The sequence below is a fragment of the Bombus pyrosoma genome, linkage group LG7 (assembly GCF_014825855.1).
Source record: "Bombus pyrosoma isolate SC7728 linkage group LG7, ASM1482585v1, whole genome shotgun sequence".
Taxonomy (NCBI): Eukaryota; Metazoa; Arthropoda; class Insecta; order Hymenoptera; family Apidae; genus Bombus; species Bombus pyrosoma.
Window position 1 is genome coordinate 14,791,130 of NC_057776.1, and position 22,794 is coordinate 14,813,923.

A 22,794-nucleotide genomic window follows, 5' to 3' on the forward strand; every position below is an offset into this window, starting at 1 on the left:
TTAAATATTGATGTCTTATTAGAAATGTCATTTTACGCCAATATGTCTGTCTAAAAGTTTCTTTTACTAAATTTTTATGAAATTCTTATGAAAGAAATAAAGAGAATCTGAAGGAGCTTGGTTTGACGCTGTGTAAGCCGGAAGTATTGCGAAACTTTGTAGGTTCTACAAATGCGTCTGGGCGTTTTATTACAATTGCGAATAGTACCGTAAACTCGTAAACGCACATATACGTAATATGCGTGTCGCAGATGTTTCACGACCAAACGCATTAGAATACGCACGTTTATGGCTGTGCGTAAACGCAAACGCCTTTGTCGAAACGTGTTTACACGAACTTACGGCGAGCTTGATGATAGTCAATCGTGCGAAATATAGCGAATGTTTCAGCAATAAATATTTTTATTTCTACACCCGATAATAATAAAATACGATATGATATTGGAGGTCAATAAATGTCTGCAAAGTGTTTATTTTAATGTTCGTTGCGTAAAGTAATGTTGCTTATTCATCAGTTATGCATTATGTTTATGTTATCAGTAGTTCGTCGAAACAATCTGAAATAGCTTTATCTTGGTTTCGTACAATGACCCACGAAGGTTGCAATATGAAGATTGTTTATTATTCGTTGTAGTTTTTGGATGAAATTTCATTAATCTCAGTTAATATTGCTTTTAACGTGTAAACTATTAAATTATCAGCTCGTAGACTAACAGATGTTACGATATTATTCAATGATAAGTGAATCGATATCTTACGTATTGCACACGATATAATACGATACGACGATTATTTTATTATCACGTACGTTTTAATCAATCGGCATATTTATTTTTCGTTTATGTAAAATTTTACGCACCAGTATTTGTAACTTGTGTATTTCATGTACGTATGGGTATTTGGAAATGAAAAATGTCTAAAGTTGTAAATTTGAGTTACAATGTTGATTTAAATATATAGATAAATAGTTAACACAACTTTTAATTATCAGAATAAATCGTAATGAGAAACATTTTTCTCTCCCTATAGTAAAGTTATTTAAAAGTTTTATTAATTCCGTATCATTTAAGTTATTCTTTTATTTGATCTAGAGACAAAATACTTGTTTCTTTTATCTTCCTGTATATTTCAAAACTACCGGTTATCACAGTTATCCAATATTATACGTCATGTTCGTCTATCAGGCACTAACGTACTTTGTTTTACACGTGAAAATCAGAAAACCGATATAATTTAATTTATCTTCTTTTCATGCAATTTTCATGTATCGATTAGATCCTATCGCAGAGAACTCAAGACGCAAAAGGTATACTGGAAGTTGCTTAAAAGTTACATTCTTCCCTGGTTCTTATGTAATTTAATTTTTATCTTATCACGGGGTGGGATCTTTTTAAACTTGAAACTTATAATTATCATTAATGGTGCATTTATTACTTGCATGTACGTAGATACTACATGGCATGATTACTATTATGCTATTTAACTTTCATAGCACTGATGACGACAACATTAAGCGTGTTACGAGATAAAGTGTCTAAGGATAGATAGCGGTGTAATTTATTAGTGTAAAATATTTAACATTAGGATGCTAAGAAGTGCAGGTATTTTATCATCTTTTTTTCTACATGATAGAAACAGCGCTGATACAGCACTTAGATATCTAAGGGAATATAAATTAAGTCCCGAGAAGCATTCAGGTCACAGTGGGATAAGATCGAAAAATTATAAGTTACGTTTATTAGAAGGGGACCCGGGGTAACTTTCTCACAGCTTTAGTCGCGCGGTGCATGAACTTTAACGTTAAGTTCAAGACACTCTTGTAACAAACTCAAAGCTGTACGCTCATTACGTGCATCTAGCAAGCACAAGCCTTTAAATTTCTAACTTTAGCATCGGCTTAGCTGTTTAAATGGCACGGGAAACAGCACGACCACTTTCGTCTGAACACTGTGGTTTCTGTGGAATTGTAGAACAGATAGCAACTAACACATTCCTGTCATCGAGTATACTTCACCTAACACCAAAGTGCTAGATTAAGAACTTTCCATAACCGATCATTTTATTCTCCTGCCGCATCTTACGATAGCTTTATTTAAAAAATAAAACGGAACTTTTATATATTTCATTTATTTATTTTATATATGTATTTCATATAATTGAAAAAAGGAATGAGAGTTCGAGGAAGCTGTGAAGCAAAATCGAACCATCGTTATACATTTTCACAGGAAATTAGTTTTGTATATAATCGATATTTATTTTAATGATTTAACAATAAGCGTGATCTCTGTACCTAATTTCAAAAAGTTCGAAGCTACCAATGTTTCCCAAGATTTTTACGTTTATTCTTTGTAACATAAATTACCTAACAAGAAACGAACTGGGAATCTAATTAAAAATTCACGGTATTTCATAATACAGATATTTTTTTATTCATTCTTGTATCTGACTTATTCCATAAATCAGCGATAGATTTGAAAGCTTTTTTGCTATGTGGCGAGCAGAGATGCCGTGGCTTTAAAGAACGTACTCCATCGTGGCAAATCTTCTTGCACGCTCAAACTCCACTCGCAACATGCACGCGGAGATCTACACGCGCGTCTATTCTGGACAAAGACACGATGTCTCCGTGCCTGAGACGAAGTGACGCGTATCTTTGCCAACGCCACGAATACACACCCGAATCACGATAAAGGGATAGTTGTCATGAATATGGTTACGACTCTTGATCATAGTGATACACGAAGAACGTCAGTATCCGCTATTCACGACGCGCGACTAAGTTACGCCAAGATTCTCTTCTAATGTGTCAAACAATAATCGTAGTACCCAGGATAAGTTTTAATTAATAAATTACACAGCTTTCAATAAGAGAACGATACGTATTCAATCGAAAGGCAACCGTTTAGAATCATCTCAGCTACACCTAAATTCTTTTAAATATTTATTACTGAACGTAAAACGACATTCGATATATCGTATTTAATTACTTTAACTGTACATTTCGTAAAAACAGCCATAAATGATTATTTACCACTCGTTCGATTATTTCTCACACAGCCGTGTTTAGACAATGGCATCTTGCAAATTATATTTAGCTTACAAACATACTGAAATTAAAAGAACACCCTCGACAGTATCCACCTAAAAACGTTGGATGATTTCAATTTTACAGATTCAATAAGACGCCATATAAAGCGATTGCTTGTAGCCAGGCGTCGGTAATTGGAGGAAAAACAGCGAAACACGTGGAGCGACGCTAGAATTAAGGCAAAAAGCCGATGACTCTGGTAGGCCGAACGGGAATGCGGCGATGAAAAGTGCGGTGAAAAGTGTCACAAGCAGAAAGACAAGACGCGGCGCTCGGATAGTAAAGAAGCGATGCACGCGCTCGACGCATCGGTCTAACGGTAACTGCTTCCTTTTACGAGATTAACGATCGCGATCCTGTCGTTTTATTATCGAAAATCCAGCGGTGTAGCGCATCGCATCGAGTCACGGCGGATATGGCGATCTAATCTGCACGAAGACGTACGGCAGCCGGATTTATTCGTGGTTCAGCGATCCTGTTGAGCGCGAACCTGCACGTTAAGGTCCCTTATAGTCGTCCGGGCTCGTTGCGCGAAACTCTCCCAAGCTTATCGCTATGGTCCAGCTACGAAACCGGGAAACAAAACGGGCCCCGTTGTGCCCGCCACTTTACTGAAGTTACTAACAAGCCTTCTCTTCTCCTAGTATATACACCACCCCCGTCACCCTCCGCGTACACTCCTTCCTTACGTTTTGCCGGCCGAGCCGGCTGAAAAAAGAGTACCGACACACCACGAGCGGAGAGAAAGAGATTTATCAGCGAACCACCGCGAGACTAGCAACCCGATAGACGTGCAGATAGGCCGTCGTTTAAATAAATTACCCTCCAAAGGCTTGGCTGCCCTGAACCTTCTTCTCTCTTCTCTTCTCTTCGTTTCGCGTTCGCGCGAGCTTCGTCTTAGACTCGTTTTAACCACTTGCCACATACCTGTTGCTACACACCCCCTCGTGTTTCTTCTCGTTTGATCTACTTTCAACCATTATTTCACGTTGCTGGATTATCTCGCTGCTCGTCCTCGGTAATTGATATTCTCTTCAAGCCTGTTTTGTGGGCGATGAACGCTGGTTTGTCGGATTAGCAGTTGATTCTTTGTCGTCCATCTCACGCACATATTTAATGGTTAGGTTCGTTGAGAAGATTTTAAGTAAAAGCAAGTATTCCTTGGGATGGTTTTTTTTTAATTTCATACGAATAAGAATTTAAGGTGTTCAGGGTTTCCAAGGTTTTTAGGATTTGATAGAATATTGATACATGGAACGTGTTATTGTTGGACCTCTGACGAATGGAAAGAACAGGTTTTCGTACGACATTCGGAAAGATATTTTCATACGAAGAGCTAAGGATCGTACTGGCGTAAGTCAACTGTTACTTTTCATGAAACAGTGTTCTGCGTTTGTTATCACGAACAATTCACGTTGTTTCTTCAAATTGTGAAAACATGTCGCGACAGAAGATGAAATTATAATTCGATTATTCACGAAACTAAAAGAACTTAAGAAAAGCAAGAATTGACCTACATATTATTATATAATATCTAATTTCAGTTCTTAAAAAATGTCAAATCTCGACTTTCATCGCTGCTTTTCGATCCGACGTATGTTTCGCTGATTTCGAAATTCGGTCTTATGAAATAAAAGATCGAATGCTAATCTCCTTGCGCGGATTTCTCGATTTCTGAATGAATTACATTCGATGGAATATTTCGCCACTCCGCGTTACATAAATTTAATTTTAAGGGACTCAGTCTTTCCTCTGGATCTGCGGACAAGTTGCGGAGAATATTTTTCGCTTTATCTGCTTATCAGCTTGCTCCCCTGTTTTTTTTACCAATGTGTCGGCAGTCCCCGGCGCTGAAATTCTTGCATATTTCAACAAGTATTTCATTTTCATGTTCTTTCGCGGTGGCTGTCGGAAAAAATCGAGATACGGTTTATCTGTTTAGTGCCACTGTTAAATAAATGCTACTGTGACATTTAATCTGCGTTATCATTACGCTCGTGTAATCACTGCGTGTATCTTGGCAAAAAAACGTCGAGTATTATTATCAATTTTTCAACCTTAACGTGCATTGAACTGTATGACTAACTAATACATAGACAAACACTGTTAAATTTACATACACGCGAGCAATTATCATTTTTATGTAAGTCGCATATGTTTATTTGTAGAGTGTTAAAATTTAACGTATAATGGTCTTTGTCTATGATGTTCAGAATTAAAAACATTCGTGATGCATGAGATAGAACAATTACTATTGACAGGATTTTATACGTTTCTTTTTATATGATTTCATTTGTCGTATAATTGATAAAGAACGATGCACAATACACATATTATAACGAAAATTATGTTATAATTGAAACATGATATGTTAGATGTATAAAGAGCAAAATTTCGATACTTCATTTAAGGAAACGAAATCTTCTTTCGAAACATGAACTCAAATTACAGTAATCGCGACAATTAAATGTATTGGGTTGGTAACTAAGCGATTACGGATTTTGTCATTAGGTGGTATTGAACTCACCTAATTCGATTCAAAGCTGAATGCCAATTACTATACCAAAAACTACAGGTAATGGGTAAAATCTATAGAACTTTTATTATCCGATACAATGATCTTTAACTGTGTTTATTTATAACGTCTTCGCGTAAAACTGGAGATAGATTGGTAAGATTTGTAAATGATTAGATTTCCCCTATGTTTAAGCTTTATGAAGCCATAAAGTTTGAAAGCTGTGCTATTAAATAAGCGAAAGATTTTCTAGCAATTAACTGAAACGTTTCTCAGAGAGGGATGCATATAAATTTATTACTTCATCAAATTTATTTTATTCCGCGAATTAAGAAGCATAATTTCTCGAAGGGGTTAAAAAGGAAGTTAGAACGTTTTGCTTACGTTTCGTAAGAGTATTACAATCTGGAACTCGCAAGTCGTGCCTTCTGTATCTTCCACACGATTATAACAAGCGATACTCGAAATTTGTCTCTCTCTTACTACCTATCACGCGATATTTAACCGCTGGTGTCATTGTGCCGAACATACACAATTTTTTTGCTCTTTCCTCCGCTTCATTTAGCGATGAAGCGTTTAAAGAGAGAAACGAGATTGCTTGCGCGAGGTTATCGCAGTGGGATTACCAATAAGCGCCTTTTTCATTGGTCACGTTTGACCGATCGCATCTATTTTCCAGTAATTAACGCGTTAATTAAGATTCGTTCTTCGAGGCTTCGCGAGAGTGTCGATATGTGGGGCGTGATAAATGCCAAGTACGTTCGACATGCACCGAATTTCGGACGTTGAAAAGATTCTCAAAGCTCTTGAGTAATATTGGCTTGGCAACTAAGTGATTGCGCATTTTGTCAATACCACCTAATGACAAAATCCGCAATCACTTATTTACCAAGCCAATAGGTATTTCAATTATATGACCATGAATGTTCGTTTTTACACTCGCATTTTTACGTACACAGGCTGGTTCATCTAGTTTTAGGAATATTTCGCTCCTTTCTGATAATATTAAAAAATGTTTCAGGTTCAAGTTGAACGGTTTTGGGAGGAACGTAATTTGACGTGATCAGCTTTTTCGTAGATGAACGCGTAGAAGATATGCCAATGTTCTCTTCAAATCGACTCATATATTTTTGAATATTAGTCGATCCAGCTGGACATTCTCCAGATAATAGACAATATCTCTTAGATTAGTATAGTTCTGCGACATAAGTAGGTTAATACTTTTTTTTGGAAAAGATCCAACTGAATCGACCAATGTATCAAAAATATGCGATTTCGATTAAGAATGTCCTCTACGCATTCGTTTATGAAGATGGTAATTTGTTCTTGAAATATTCTTCGATATTATCAAAAACAAGCGAGATGTTCCAGGTAATAAAGTTAGGTGAATCAGCCAGTAGTATAACTAAAGGGATAGAACGTAGAGAAAAATTTGTTCCAACCAAAGAGAAAGATATTTTGCGAAAGATTTGCATTGAAAATACTATTTGTACAATTTTAGCAACTTTGATCGCGATAGATTATTACTCGTTAATAACGAAATAATGATAACGCTATAGTAATTTAACAACGCAATGAACCTTACTCAAAATGACTTTGGATTCCTTCAACTCTGACTCTGAACGGCTCTCTCATGATTCTTTCATGACTCTCCACAACTCTATAGCTTTTCCTCGAATCATATTGTACTTTTAAAACTTCGTAACCACAGTACACGTTCTTCTCCCAAACAATCAAACTTTCAAGCGGCACAGTGCATTTTAAAGCTCTACGTGACACCATCCAAAATCTTCACTTGCGTTCTTCAATTCACTCTTTACTCACAACCAATAATCTATTCCAGCACGAATATTCGTTTAGTTCTCAGTCACGATGGAAAGCTTTCTTAAAAAGTTCTCGACGATTATTTAAAAAATTAGGGTTTCTATTACCAACGGCACGTACAGCATTGAGAATTAATAAAAGATTATACAATTTGCATCTGAATAATACACTGTTCGTATCTATTAGAAGATGTTTCATACATTTGATACGAATTTATCGAACTTAGAAGATTTTCTCGTTTCTGTTTGCGGTCCTTAACAATCAATAAAGAAGATTACACCGATTTGAATCGAATTTGTACTTGGAAAAATAAGGTTCAATGTCGTTGTACGAAAGAACGTGAGAGAACTGTCAGTGTGCGCTACATTCGGTCGAAAGTTGTCTCGCCAACAAGAACTTGACATTGTATTTGTTCGTATGATACACAGACGCGAGCCAATTTTTATCTGTTGCGTAAGGTGCGAAACGATGAGCATTGCAAACACAAAGTATAACTCTTCCCGAGTTCTCAGCCTTGTGTTATTTTTAATTAACCAGAATAGGTCAAGGTGCGAGTCTAATAATCGAAACAGAGTTGTAAGAGTTTCCGTCTCGTTCGATTGGACAAATACCTCGTGACGAATAGTTGTTTTGTAAATACGTATACGCGTCGAACGACTGGAGAATTTTTCCAGATTTTTCTTATATGAGTCATATCCAGCGTGAACATTTCTATCGCTCGAACGAGACGAATTCTATTTCAGATTCGCTTAGACGATCGGATTACCGTGTTATACGATATTTTAATAGTTACGTCGATAGTACAGCGCATCGATTATCTAACCCATATCCTTGTAAAAATTACCCGTGGCTTGGCAAACGCAATACAATCCCGGCGATCTCGGTCACGACGGTGCGTTATTGCGTGATAACCTGCGCCAAACAACGTATATGTTTTATTCACACCTGCCACTTCCTCGTTATTTGTCTCCATAGAGATGGGCATTTTTCTTTTAACAGCGAATGTAACGATACGATAATAGTACAGATTGTAACATATTCGCATATGCAAGGATAGGTTGAGATTCGTTTTTGAAATGTGCGGTAAGATATAGGTAGTTCCATTTATAGATTCTATGTTCCAATAGATTTCGGCGATGTTCGATATGAGAAAAATGATCGCAAACGCAGTGAACGTATTGTCTCGTTGAACTTGAGAGGTGGGATCGTGGTGATACCGGATATGTTAAAGTCATGTGAATATTATTTTTGTAGTAATAATAATATTGTAATATACATGACGATATAATATGTAGGTGTATAACGTTATAATTGTAATAATAATAATAAATGTTGACGCAACTTTGACATATCCTGTATCGGAAATTATACGAGCAAGTTATTTATATTATGGACTTAATTGAGTTATCGAGTTTTCAATTTCTGTATACACGTATCTTTATGTATTATATTTTTATCTAGTTTCGATTTTTTGAAGAAATAAGGTGAATTTTAATACAAATTTTAAGGTCAGCTTTATATGTTATGTTTTGATACTAGTTAATGATTAAAATGACGAAAGTATCGTTATGGGAAACCGGAAAGTGCAGCGCAGCTACATAGTCTTACGTGTACCATCATTTATGTACCTTGAAATAACATTTCTTTTGTTTTCTTTTCGCATGCTTTCTACTTACACGACGGATCGAAATCCGGTTTTGTGTAAACTTCAATGTTTTATGTCTCCTGTACTCATAAAATATTCTTATATTTCGTACGAAAGATTTTGGTTTCGCGTAATACTTGAAGGAAAATTTCAGCTATATTTAAATATAAATTATAAATATTGATTTATTTGTTAAACGTTATAATTTAACGAATAATATACGGTATAAATAATTTATTATAAATATTGTATTTAATCACTATTATATCATGAACGTTTTATTGAAATAATATAAAGAGTTAGCCGAAATTAAACTCAAGTAGAAAAGGATCGTCTGTTGCCAGACACGGCGGTACACGTATGACTCACTCTATGCTCTATAAATCTTCGTACTTGCATTATTTACAAACCTTATGCATCAAACATTTTTTATATTAATAAGATCTTTATAATTACGTAATTAATGTTAATAAAAAATATTTATTAATTTATAAAAATGTAATAACATGTAGTTTTAGATCCATAATCCTTTAACACCTGCATCCATATAACGATACAGATAAAATATCTCACGCGTATATTTTCCAATATTTATGATCGTTATTTCGTGTAAAGTGGAAGTTAAAGGTATTTGGTTTTTATGTAGAAAATCGACGCGATGTTACAATTTTACGACGATGACGAATTCGATAGTTTCGTATTTTCAATTCAAACAGAATTATTATTATACGTTTGCACGTATATGAAGTAGGCATATCATTAAAAATATAAAAAGAAAGATCGTCGAAACATCGCTGTGAAATTCTACATTTAACATGGTGAACGAGCAAACTGATTTTCACTCCGTTTTAAACGAGATGTTTTGACTTCTCATGAAAAGATAAACGAAATGTTTCATTAAAGCGACAGATCGCATGAAATAACACGTGACGAAATATTTCGCCCATGTACGAGATTTTAATATACGTAAATTTGTACGACGATGACACGCATGTCATACACCAGGTAGAATAAAGCTGCTAGTTAAATATTTCGAATTAATTCTTCCTCTATAATGGATAATTTACACAATTTTAATCAAACGTTATAGCTACCAAAATTTTTTAGCAGAAAAATTGTAAATCTCGACCTATAATTAAAAATTACCCAAAAGCATAATAATTATAATAGCTGAAGCGATTGCGACTAACTTAAAAAAGAAAGCGTCGCGTCGTACATCTTTCTGCTATCTATCGAGTTGGACAATTTTTTTTTCAACGTCATTGTTCTCCTTACACATTATTCAAACATATAGATACCTTTTAAATACTTGATTTTGGTGTTGAATAAATTTTACTACCTTGCGAGTATTCCACGACTTTTACGAATAAAGTACTTCCTCTCCTCCCCAAAAATCCGCAAAAGGAAGCGCCATAAAGAAACGAGGGAAAGAGCAGGTTTAAATTATATCTAAATATTTTTTCTGCACGCTACGACTCTTTTTATTCGTTGAAATTTTTAATCCGACCTTCGTTGTGTGTTAATCAACGATTATTAAATTAAGTACCACGAATGCAACCCGTATCGCAAATCATTAAGTTCTCAAAACGTGGGCTGTCCGAACGTCGTGCACGCTTCGTTATTCCAGCGTATCCGAACATAATAAATCGCGCACGAGTAATTGCAACGTTCGTAGAGGTGTTTTGTCCGAAAGCATTAATGACTCGTTGCAACCCTGATGCTGGCACGTCTCGCGTTCCTTTCGCTTCCATCAGTCTCCCCGTTCGTAATAAGACGCAGATGCTGGTTGACTCTTATTATTAACCCCTTCCGCGACCGGTTGCTCACCTCCGAGTGGACTTCATCTAGCCAGACTTGCAATTACGCGGCCGCGTATTGGCTTTAAGGCCACGATAATTGACTCGACTCACGATAAGGTTTGACAAAATTCTAAAGAAACGGCACCTATAATATAATCCTGGGTATTTTTTTAATTGGCTTTTCTTCAACGCTCTCTTCGGTCATTTGCTTTCGAACGCTTGAGGCGTTGCTTTCCTCTTGTTGTACTTAATCAATACTTCGCTTGAGATTGCTACCAGTTATCGATGGTATCCAACGTTATTTGCGAAAGAGATGAAACAAAGAAAATTATGGGGATATACATATACGTAGCACTGAATATGGATGATGCAGATCTTCGACTTTTACAAAAGTTCTTTTCACGTTGGTTCTATATACTCGCTGTTTTTAAGTATTCGGTAATAAAGTCGCTCGGAATGTACTTTCATGGAATTAGAATGTTATTAATTAAACGATCTGTGCATTGTTTTTTCTTTGTTCGTGGTAGATCTCATTTAAAGCTATCCATTTATTGTCGAATAACGACGTCTTTTCTATTGCCCAGTTTCGCTAATCCGTTTTATTAATTTCACGATTTAATATCCAGTTAGAAACGTATTTGCCTGAATACAGCGCAATTTTTCGCAAAAGCTTGTTATAGATGAATATCCTTCAGGTTCGAAGACATTAACAAGCTTCCTTTTAAATTACGATTTAATATGATAATTACACGCGTTATTGCCGAGTTAATTTTAGCAACAATAAAATCTATAAACGCGAGAACGCAATGAAAGATGAAGCTAGTTCATCGTGCGTTGAATTTCTCGCATTAAATACCTGTCACTAAGCGAGCGAACCGTTCGGAACAAGTGAGTAATTGAAATCCATGTAGCAAATTGAGTGCGCATATCGTAGCAAATAGTATCGTTTGCTCTTCGACAGACGGATATACCATTTTTCTACGTGGTTAATACGTTACGACGCCTCGCTATGCAAATTCGATCTGGACTTTAATTTAGAGCGTACGAGTAATTTTGTAGCACGATGAACTGGTTTTGATAATAAATTTTCGTTCGCGCGTAAATCGTGGCTGATCTTCGTATTTCGCAGTAACTCGTGCACGTATCAAGTATGTATGTAAATTAGTTGTTTCGAATAAGCGATAAGCATTACAGCGCGCTTGCTTCTTTGCTGAATCGTAGTGCACACAGATCCATATCGTCTTTTCTTGCGTATGACTTTTACTATCTCGTTATTCGTGTGCGGCTTGTCAGTGTATTTCGATACGTCGTCGAGTAATTTCTTTATGCAAATCGATTCCTGAAGAGAGGGCTTTTACAGAGCTCTTATATATATATATATATGTTTTTTCTTTTCAGTGATAAAGTTGATCGATGATTAGACTTCTCAGAATTCATTGCTTGACCAAACTTATAGAGAGATCCTTTCTGTTAAATTAATTATTGTTAACAGAATCCCTAGACGGTCTCAGGACACTGATAAATCTTATTTTCTAGATATCATACGGTTATTATCGATTAAATGTAACGAATGTTCGTTTTCTCTTAAATGAATATTTACTAACGAAATTGCTCAAAGTTGTAACATCGAAGCATAACACGATAGCAATTCAGAGCATTGTATGAAGAAGTTGAAGGAATTTTCTCCATAGTCATAGATCAATTTTCTAAACATCCACTGAAAGTCTCTTCAAAGTCTCTTCGAAATATCAAATCTCAATCATTCGTAATTTTTCTCATCGCTCGAAATCTCTCTATCTTCCTAATAAAATTTCAATCAAAGAGAAACCCACGAAACAGATGCAAATATCGGTAAGCTATTCGTCTAAATCGCAAGCAAAACGATTCGAGACTTCTGTATATGGCTACTCTATCGTTTTTTCTCGGCAGTCGACTCGCTGGATCCAGTGTCACGGGTCGCAGGATCATTTACCATTAATCTAACGATATCTGCCGCGATTACTCCGTTAAGATTTGTTGGTGGCACGAAAGATTTATTTAATCGTCCGCACGAATAAATTTTCTCATCGCCGTTCTTTCTCCACCAGTCCAGGACGATTACATCTGCAACTCGTAAGTCTCCGGCTAAATAGAGAAGGATATTAATCCTCGTTATAGAGGATCTCGCGTGAGACGACTAGCAACTCGTGTAATCGTCCACGAACGCTCGGAAACCGATACCTGTTTATTATTGAAACGGTAATACGCGTAAGAATGCGTGCCACGGTAGAATTTTCTTCTCCTGCCTCCTTTTCAGTTCCTCTGGCAATTATTAGCAGACGGGTTCGGTGTTCGTTGGCGATATTTCCTCGGCATTTTTTCGTCAGTTTTACAATTTGCAGCGCGAAACAGGTTGCCTCGAATGAGATGCAAATGAAGGGGACGAGCTCGATTGCGTTTTATTAACTCAGCTGCAGGTTCTCATGAATGACAGACGCGGCACAGCGAAATTGTAGGATATGGCATATGTAAATGTTTCAATGATCTGGATATAGGTACATAGTTATAACGTGGTAGTTAACGGAGAAGCGATGGGATGATTATTTATAATTCTGTGTACTCGTGCTTAGGTGACTTCTGTGACGATTAATCGTAGAAACGAGCAACGTAATTATAGTTTATTTGACTGCTCGAAAAGCTCGCTCGGAGAAGCAAGTTTTTAACTTAAATTCTCGTGGACATAAAGGTTCTTGATATCTTTTATATTTTCCTTTATTTTACGATACAATGTATTACTTGACTGGACCTAAGTTTCTAGTATAGCGTGAATCATCGCGTTGAAATAAATCCTAAGTGTATATTTAAAATAGATTCGGCGGAATAAAATAACTATCCTTTACGATAAAGAATATACGGTTATCATAGCTATAGAGAAAATCAGCGTGATTTTTTTAAACGTTAAATATCCGAGAATTTGGTTGCATCTTGGATCTCAGTTTGATCGAAAATTTAGCTTCTCTTCCCATCATCGAAATTTCGAACCTTGGAGAATATCGTTGATTGTCTGTAAAACGAATAATTGGCACTGTTACAATCGCAGAAAGATCAAGATCAAGACTACTTAACGGATTTAACACCTCACTCTCGCTCCTCGGATTAAACAGTCCAATTTTATAAAGTACTTCCTTCTAACGTCTCAATAACTCGGCCACAAAGGCACGCTAATACTCGAACAATATTCTCCATTTATCGTGGGCATTGTTGCAGCTTGGCACATTCAAATCGTCTGAACTTTCTCTTCCCTTTTACGTCCAGCACTTATCGATCAGGTTCATACAGATAGACGTCTGCCAAGTCGTAAATTCGCCCAACAAGTTACCTGTTAACAAGTTTGAATCATAGTTCTACTTACTCGGTCGCAGATTCCATGGGGTGAACTTTGATATCGCAAATGGTTAACATCAAGCAGATAAGAAAGAAAACGTCAGTCGAACAACAAAGGATTAGCGCGAGGCGAACGTTGAACGTTTATTGAAAGGTAAAGGTAGAATTTCTTATACATGTCAGACGATACAGATTTATGTCGATACAATGAAGAAGCATAAGCCACTGCTTATCCGGGCACTTTGGTCTATCTGAGATAACAATAAACATTAAGATATTGCATTAAAATATAGGAATAACAAACGTTGTATCAAGGTATAAAAATTAATGACAAATTAGTAATTAGAAAAAACAGTCACTACCTTTTTATAGAATCTGCGGGTTATAATGCTAAAGTACTTATTGTAGAAAACGTAGCAATAATATATTTACTATTTAAATTTTTTAGTTCAAAATTAATTCTATTAGTTTAGGAGATATTAATATATTTCAAAAGTAAAAGAACTAAAAATACTTCTAGTTTGACAATTACAAATGGCTTTATTATCGCATATCGACTGGCGAAAATCAATTTAACCGCATTGCGATACTATATGTATTACAAATACGACGATTATAAAGAACAGCATCGTCGCAACTCGTTCGTTCCTTCGACGATCATCGAAAAACTTGACGAGTAGGGAGAACCTCTGAAGAATACTTATAAAAGAATTCTTAAAATACCATTCTTAACCGTTCGAATAATATTCTTTCTTTGAATAAATTGAAACAAACGAAAATAGAAGAATTAGGAAACAACAGAGGGAATATATTAACAACTTTGAATAATATAGCCATTTAAACGAATAGCGGAAGTATATCCGGGAAAGATTAGACGTGAAATCGTCAATTTCTGTATTATACGCTATGTTAGTATACGTATCGGTAATTTTATAATTAAAATTTATTTTGTATCAAAATGTAGCAAGTGTCTGGATACTTTTGAACGACAATGTATCTGCATTTAAACGCTCGATTTTGATGTTTGCACGGTATCATCTCACCTTAATGGATGTTTGAACGAGTCAACGAAATGAACGACGAGCTTAGGTTAGGCTTGATTAATTCGTCGATCGGTACTCGGTGTTGCAACCATCTTATCCCGTGCGAAGGTTTAAAAATAATCAGTGGCAGAACTTGTCACCGACTTTCTCTGCTGTCTTAGAAACAGCACGCCCGGCATTCATTGGCGTGGCGGCGTGCAACGCCGATGGAACCCGTTGCGCTTCCGCCTCTCGTCCCTGTTTGACATTCGTCGACTTGTACCACTCGGATCCGTAAAAATAATCATCGAAGGACTATTTGTCTTTACATTCGCTGAAATAATCGTGGAATATTTGTCTTCTCGGAAATGGCACGCTTACGATTATATCGTGTATGGTCTGCGATTTTTTGATCGAACCTTTTGCTTAAGTTTGGAAAAAATCGGTAAGTTGAAGGAATTTATAAAGCGACCAGTACTTTGGAATAATTTATTTTCTTTTTACGTTTATATTTTAATAGCGAAATAATCGTTAAACGTTCGCCTTTTTGGAAATGGCATGCTCATATTTATACTATGTATGGTCTACGACTTATCTATTGATCCTTTGGCTAAGTTTGAAAAACTTGGTAAGTTGGAGAAAATTTGTGTTTAACTCGTGTTAACGTGTATCCTTATATATAGCAAAAATACTCGTTGGCTGTGATTGTCCGTTTTCGTTTTAATAAAAATAATCGCGAACTGTTTGCTGTCTTGGAAATGGCGCGCTTGGCATTTAGTACTATGATAATAGAACATGGCGACAGAATGTGTCCGTTTTCTTCAACAGAATTATGTACGCGTTGAATTTAAACAGTATTGTCCCTATAATTCTGAAAATATTCTAAAATTAGTTGTTCTTTTATCTCTCTGATTTAACGATACATTTGACGTTTATTCGCGTATAATACGAAACGTTAATAGAGAACTCGCGGCATCCTCGAATTCATTGGCACAGAATAGTCACGTTTGTGAAAGAGATTATTGGCTGTTTGCATTCACATTTGCAAAAATAATCGCCGACTGTTTGCTGTCTTAGAAACGGTATTCTTGGTATTCGCTGGTGTGATGCAGCATCCGCGTCGCACTTCTGTCCGTTTTATCTGTTCAGAGTTCGTCGATTTACGGTTATATCTGCATTTGCAAAAATCTATCACCGTATCTGTGAAAGTAATCCAAGACTTGTTATCTTCTCTAGTATTCGAAAGGTATTCCATGCTTATTCGTGTCACTGTGTTAGACTGATAGCATTTGCACTTCCGTATTCTCTTATTTCATGTTTCCTAACAACGTCTAAATCAACATCTAAATTTTGCAGAAACGTTGCTTTCGTATTTATCTTTCTATTTATAGAAATAGTTTGGATTCCTTATCTCCTTTGATATCGGTATACACGTGGGGAGTTGATCGAGTGCGTTGTATCTATCGACGAAAGCATTTCAATCTATAGAAGTTATTGCCAACTATTTGTTTTTCTATTCATCGAGATAATTACAGCTCTGGGCGATCATCCACTGAGATAATCTATGCATTCGTAACGGATTTCATTGAACCTACGCGTTTCCTTTGCTTGCAATTTATTGCGCTACAACAATCGAGCTTTTCGTGAAAATAATCGCAGATTCGTTATCCTCTCCGTTATCTCAGAGACGGTATTCTTGATATTCACGGAAATAATCGTCGATTCGTCGTATTAATGTCTTAAATTATCGATATATTTAATCTTGTTTATATATGATAATACAGATATTTAAAATGTCATTATACTTGCTATATAGAATAAATATGGAATAATTGGAATTAGAATCGATAGAACTGTAATATCAATTCTGTATATAATTGTAATACAATTTTAAATGTTATAAAATATTTATTTAACATCGAATATTACAAAATTAACTTATAATTTCTACGGAAAATAAATTTCGCTACCTTTTACTGTGCAATATTTAAAATTTTATACAAAGGCAGAATAATAACTACGTAACAGAGAATTTTTCTCAACAGAAAAAGATCGGAAAATTACAAATTGCTTTAAGTATGTCTAGAAATAATACATAGGCTATTAAACCTCCCATTTTTATATTCATGTGCAAGAAAAGATTTCAAATTTTTAACGAGAACTTAAAGTAGGGAAATTACCATAGCACATTCTGCTTCAGGAAACAAGATCGATTGCTATGTGTTTTAAACGAGCATTTGTTACCATGTAGACGTAACCTACAAATAAGGCTAGTCTGTACTATTAAAAAAATTCAGGGTTTCTCAATGGTTGCATACAAATACCTTGCACGCTTGCTCTATGTTGAATCAAGTTTGTACCGGCGCGGTAGTGGAGCGCATTTTAGAATGCACGTGCCGGTGTATATACGTATCCGTTTCGCATTCATTGCCAAAGGAGATCCAGAGATATATTATGGCCGATAAAATGTCATCTCGCTTTTATCCTATGAAATTTTATCCGATGAAAGAGTTCTGCAAATTAAACGGCAGCTCAATTACGTTTGAATTTTCTTCCTATTTTTTTGTGTTTCGGCTATCCTTAACGCGATATCCTTAACGCGTTGAATAGAATTTCATGAAATTCTTCTGTTATCTCGACCTCTTTAGAAGTTAAAGTTCACAGAAAGATGTATTCTTTTTTTTGTAAATTACTAAAAAAACAACGTAAATTATTCCTGTAATTTTGTAAATTATCTTTCTAAGAAATACGCGATATCGAGCGTCAAGATTAACTTTATTTTGTATGTTTAAGAATAATAATTGTTGACGGTAAAATAAGGCCTGAAATAATTCTCGAGTAGAGACGTCCGTCAGCAAAGACACGTAGTCCGTCAGATTACTTGATAATTTTATATATTAAATTGCCGTGTTGTAAAAATTAATCGAATGTAATCGCCTTTTTCGTAATGTTAAAATATTGATGTTAAGGTTTCTTATCATTGAAAGTATTTAAATGTTGAAATGACGATGAAATAAAAATTTAGATTGCTTAATACATAAAAGAATGCCATCTAATTTTAGGCTTATATAAATCAAAGATAGTTTACAATACAACTTTTACATCTGTGAAAGAAGAAGAAGAAGACCGGAGTTTATATTTAACTTTTGAAATGGAAGAGAACTTCATCTCCAACAACTTAATAACATTGATGTAATTAAACAAAAGATCCGATTAAGTAGCGTTATGATAGTGAAGAATAAACTTCATTAAAAAAAGAAACGCGGAGGATGAAGTTGCTATCGTATTTTATAATATCATGAAATATCGAACGTAACTCGATGCTACCACCCAACCAGGTCTTTATTGGTGTTCTGTCGCGTCTTACCTAATTGATTTTTACGATCTCCATCCGTTCCTTGAATATAAAACGATCTTTCGAAACGCAGACAGCGTCACAATTTCCATCTTGGCTAAATATAAATCGCGACTTTATTTATTCTTGGCAACGAATCGACTTTTGCCACTATCGAGCCCTCGCATTATATTTTCAAGATGTGTCGATGAATATTCAAATGCGTCGGTAAATTGTTATCTTCTTTCCTTCGATCTTGTTTTCACGGTAAAAAAAGAAAGAAACGAAGAAAAAAAAAGAAGAATAAAAACGAGTTTAATAAGAGCAGAATGTGTCAATTGTTTATTGTCGATAAATTCCAAAGTAGGCTTCTTGCACAGGAAAATGAAATATTCATAAGCATCACTTTTTCAACACGTAATAAATTGCCGAAGAAATCGTTTCTTGTTGGTGAATTGACTCATCATATTCCTTGCAGTGTGGTATACGTAGTATAAGTCACGTAATTGAAACGAACCGTATGTTTACTTTGATCACAGAGAAAAACACAAAGTTTGTTTTCCTGTAATAAATAGCGATGTACCGATAGTTCAATAAAATTTTATGTACGGAATTATTATACGCATGGAGCTCTATTGATTTAAATATATCCAACGAGAAATTGATTGATTTTTGCCAATGAAAGATACGAATTTTATAATTATCTTAAACTTTAATATCGTTAAATACCGTGAAGCGATACAGATATTCGACGATGTCGTTTAAGGGCGTAGAAATTGGTATGATTAGCGGTGATTAGATCGTTTGCAGTTGTACGTTGTTTCAATGGAGATGCAGCTTTATCTTTTAAGAAAAGTTATATTACAAAGACTGCTGCATGATAACGACTGAATATTTTTAATCGTATGTATAAAAATAAAGAATAGTATAGGGTCTATGGCATTTTAATTATTTCAAACTTATAAAAAAAAACCTCTTAATATCAGTGATTAATTTTGTCTTGATGAAAATGCAAAATAAAAAGACACAATTTGTAAAAATTTGTGTATCCCATAATCATTAAACGAGATAGACGTCTCATTAAACATTTAATCTTTGAGCATGTTGCTACAACGTTCCTGTATAAGAAACGTTGGAAAAACGAACCACGTTGTAGATACATTATAGCAAAGTCATGGGAAGATGAATGTCGCTACATCATTCAACTTTTTTTCTTCGCCATTTCCTTCTCACCTCAATCAAATAAGAAATGCAACCCCGTGACTCATCTCATTCCAGGTAAAACATTCGGTAAAAATATTACTCTATCAGATACCTTATCTTGTATTCAATTATCTTAAGTTGCATCTAATGAAAAAGCGAATAAATATATTTATTATATTAGTGTTGGTCATTCCTTTCCTTTTTTTTTTCTTAGTAGCATTTCTGTTTTGCAATAATAATATGTTAGATACTACGTTCAATAGCATGTTATATACCTTATTTTGTATTTAATTATCTTCAGTTGCATCTGATGAAAAACGAATAAATATGTTTATTATATTAGTGTTGGTCATTCCTTTCCTTTTTTTTTTTCTTAGTAGCATTTCTGTTTCGCAATAATAATATGTTACATACTACGTTCAATAGCATGTTATATTCGATATCAATCATTTTCTCAATGTAATATAGAAATTAATTATACGTTTATGTGGAAGGAGTACTTTTACAGAAGTTTATGGGTAGAATAGAATATTCGTATAAACTTACGAGTTACAATAGTTTAATTTTTAGAATTAATCGTAGGGATAATTTGAAAAGCATCAATCGATCTTTCGACAGCTATTTTCAAATAAGACGCAACTTTCTTTACTACTTTTTTCCATACCTTTTATGATTCTCGAAATATCTTACAAGACAGAAAATTCTTCATTTTCTTTGAGAAGCGACTTCATCCCTGTGACATCAAAGAAAATGCAAGTTTACGTTACGGATGAATTACTTACACGCAAACATTTATAAATTCTTTTCTGCTTCTCTGAATTTTCGAGTTCCTTAACTTTCCGTGTAAGATGCCTAAATTTTATCAACTGCGCCTCTAACATTTAATATCGCGTTTAACAGCTTCCGGAAGAGCAGAAAGTTGGTGGAAAAGTGGAAACTTTGTGATCGTACATTATTTGGAGAAATTTAATGTTGCCGCGGTCCCCTGCAAATTTTTAATATTTCAATTTCTTTCTCGTTTCAGAGAGCCAAAAGACTTGTAACGTGATACTTTCCAAAAAATGTTAACACAAAATTAAAGTACAAAATCATGCACATTAGAAACAATTCTTCCTCCAATACTAACAAATCTTCTAACAACAAAAGATGCTATTAAACGTCTAAGTGAAAATAACCCAAAATGACCGCCAAAATGCGATAGTGTTAAATATTACGCATTTCGATAACGTTTTTCTGTTTGTTTTGATCATTAAATGATAAAGCGATAGAACCTTTGTGAAAGTGTACAAAATCCTGAATCATTCAATAATCTTAGAGATATGCTATAAGCTGTAATATCTTTAAAGTGATAGACGTTTTACGTCGTATGTAGAAACGTAGGACTTAAGTCGTGACAACTCTTATCTGATATAACGCCAAGTAGAAATTATTGCCTTTTCAAGTAGGACATTCATCTACAATTTGCGCTTTTCTTCAGTTTCATACGCATCGGTGCTTGAATATTGAATATACATCAAACGAAAGTCTTGCGCGATCGAAGGAGATTTCTCTATGGAATCGCGTTCTAAATTGATTATCAGATAATATGATCGCGAGTGAGGATATCTTGACAAGCAATTGAAGATCGAAATTTTTTAAGAACAATAAATAAATATCCATTTGTACTCGTTGATTTATTGTTTTATGGATTTCAACGAAACGTTTAAAACGATTTCAAACGATTGATCAACATTTCTGTATAATAACATTGAACGTTTAAAACTTGCAACTTCAGCCAACCATCTAATGATCGTAGGTCATAAATTCTAAAAATATAACGCTAGAATCAATCGCTAGTTAAAATCCAGATCTTTTATTTTCTACGATTTCGAAATAGAAAATTGCGTATGAAAGTGCTTTTTACGGCAAATCAAGTTGATGAAATAATTTTTACAAGAGGTGTAAGTTTTAAGAGGTGTAAGCACGAGCAAACACGAACTCGTAGATTTTCGATTTTAAAAATATCACGCGACCGACCGAAACTCGGATCTTTCGTTTCTCATAGCGTCGAAATAAAAAAATAATTTTCGTCCAAGTAATAATTTCGTCGTGACAAGCGTAAAACAATCTCGTGAAATAACTTCTACAAGATCACGAAATACGCGTTTAAAACGAACAGACGTGAATTAAGATTAGCAGAAGCGAAAAAAGAAAAATGAACGATTCGCTGTACTTGGTTTAGGCAGATAACTGGCGAACGACTAATGGCGAACAATCGGAACATAAGGAGATAAAAGAAAGGTTGTTGACTCGGTCGGATCGGTGATGCATCGTCGATGGAATGTTTCTCGAGGTGAAAAAATAATGGCGTGGTCGTGGTGCGATAACCTAAGTTGCAGTTTATCGGTGTGTCGTGCAATTAGTTTTCGATCAACGGCCGATTAAATAACTGCATGGACAGCACGATTCAACGAACAATACCAATTTTTTTCACCGTGAAATTTTTTCTTTGCGCGTCTACGATTCACGAGGAAGGGGAAATTGATACTTCGATACGAGGTTGGGTTACTGAACGAATTAAATGGTAAATCGTATAAAGTGATACGTGAAAGTTCGCGATCTTTGTTAAGATTTGTTTATGGATAATGTATAGCTGAATGTATCTTACGATTATAATATGAAATTTTCGAAATAAAATTCATAACCACGGTAGAAAAATAATAATGGATCATTGAAAGTTTATTGCGAGCTTTTTTTACGGATAATCTATAGCTATAGCCTACAATTATACTTAAAATATGGCGCTTTGGAATTGTGAGAGTGATAACTACAGCTGAAGAATAGAAATGGATCGGTGAAAATTTATTCTAATTTTTCCCGATATCTTTTATGGACAATTTATAGTTGGATATATCTTATAATTACTAAATATTTAACAAATCATGGGAAGAAAATTAACAACTGTGGAGTAGAACAGCGAATCATTGAATAATTCATATGAATCTTACTTTTATTAAGCACG

The 22,794-nt window shown here is 34.9% G+C and overlaps 1 protein-coding gene and 1 long non-coding RNA gene across 15 annotated transcripts in view; one reads left to right on the forward strand and one right to left on the reverse strand.

The window, feature by feature from the left end:
• The window catches only part of LOC122568925 (glycogen-binding subunit 76A), a 139,896-nt gene that overhangs the window by 39,368 nt on the left and 77,734 nt on the right, over window positions 1-22,794 (forward strand). For 3 of the 14 annotated variants that reach the window (XM_043729226.1, XM_043729234.1, XM_043729231.1), the window contains exon 2: window positions 3,173-3,407. The exons of 6 other annotated variants lie outside the window; for them this stretch is intronic. Coding sequence is in view for 2 of the 8 variants with exons in the window: in XM_043729220.1 (XP_043585155.1) it covers window positions 15,810-15,884 (75 nt within the window). In the remaining 6 variants the exon portion in view is untranslated. Of the gene's footprint in view, window positions 1-3,172; window positions 3,408-15,455; window positions 15,702-15,776; window positions 15,885-22,794 lie in introns of those variants that run through there. 5 more of the 14 variants (XM_043729220.1, XM_043729225.1, XM_043729229.1 and 2 more) reach the window with 5 other exon arrangements.
• LOC122568934 lies at window positions 13,607-15,363 on the reverse strand. Its single transcript, XR_006317269.1, has 3 exons — window positions 15,278-15,363; window positions 13,988-14,229; window positions 13,607-13,914 (listed from the first exon to the last, which is right to left on the reverse strand). It is a non-coding gene; the product is annotated as an uncharacterized LOC122568934 (long non-coding RNA).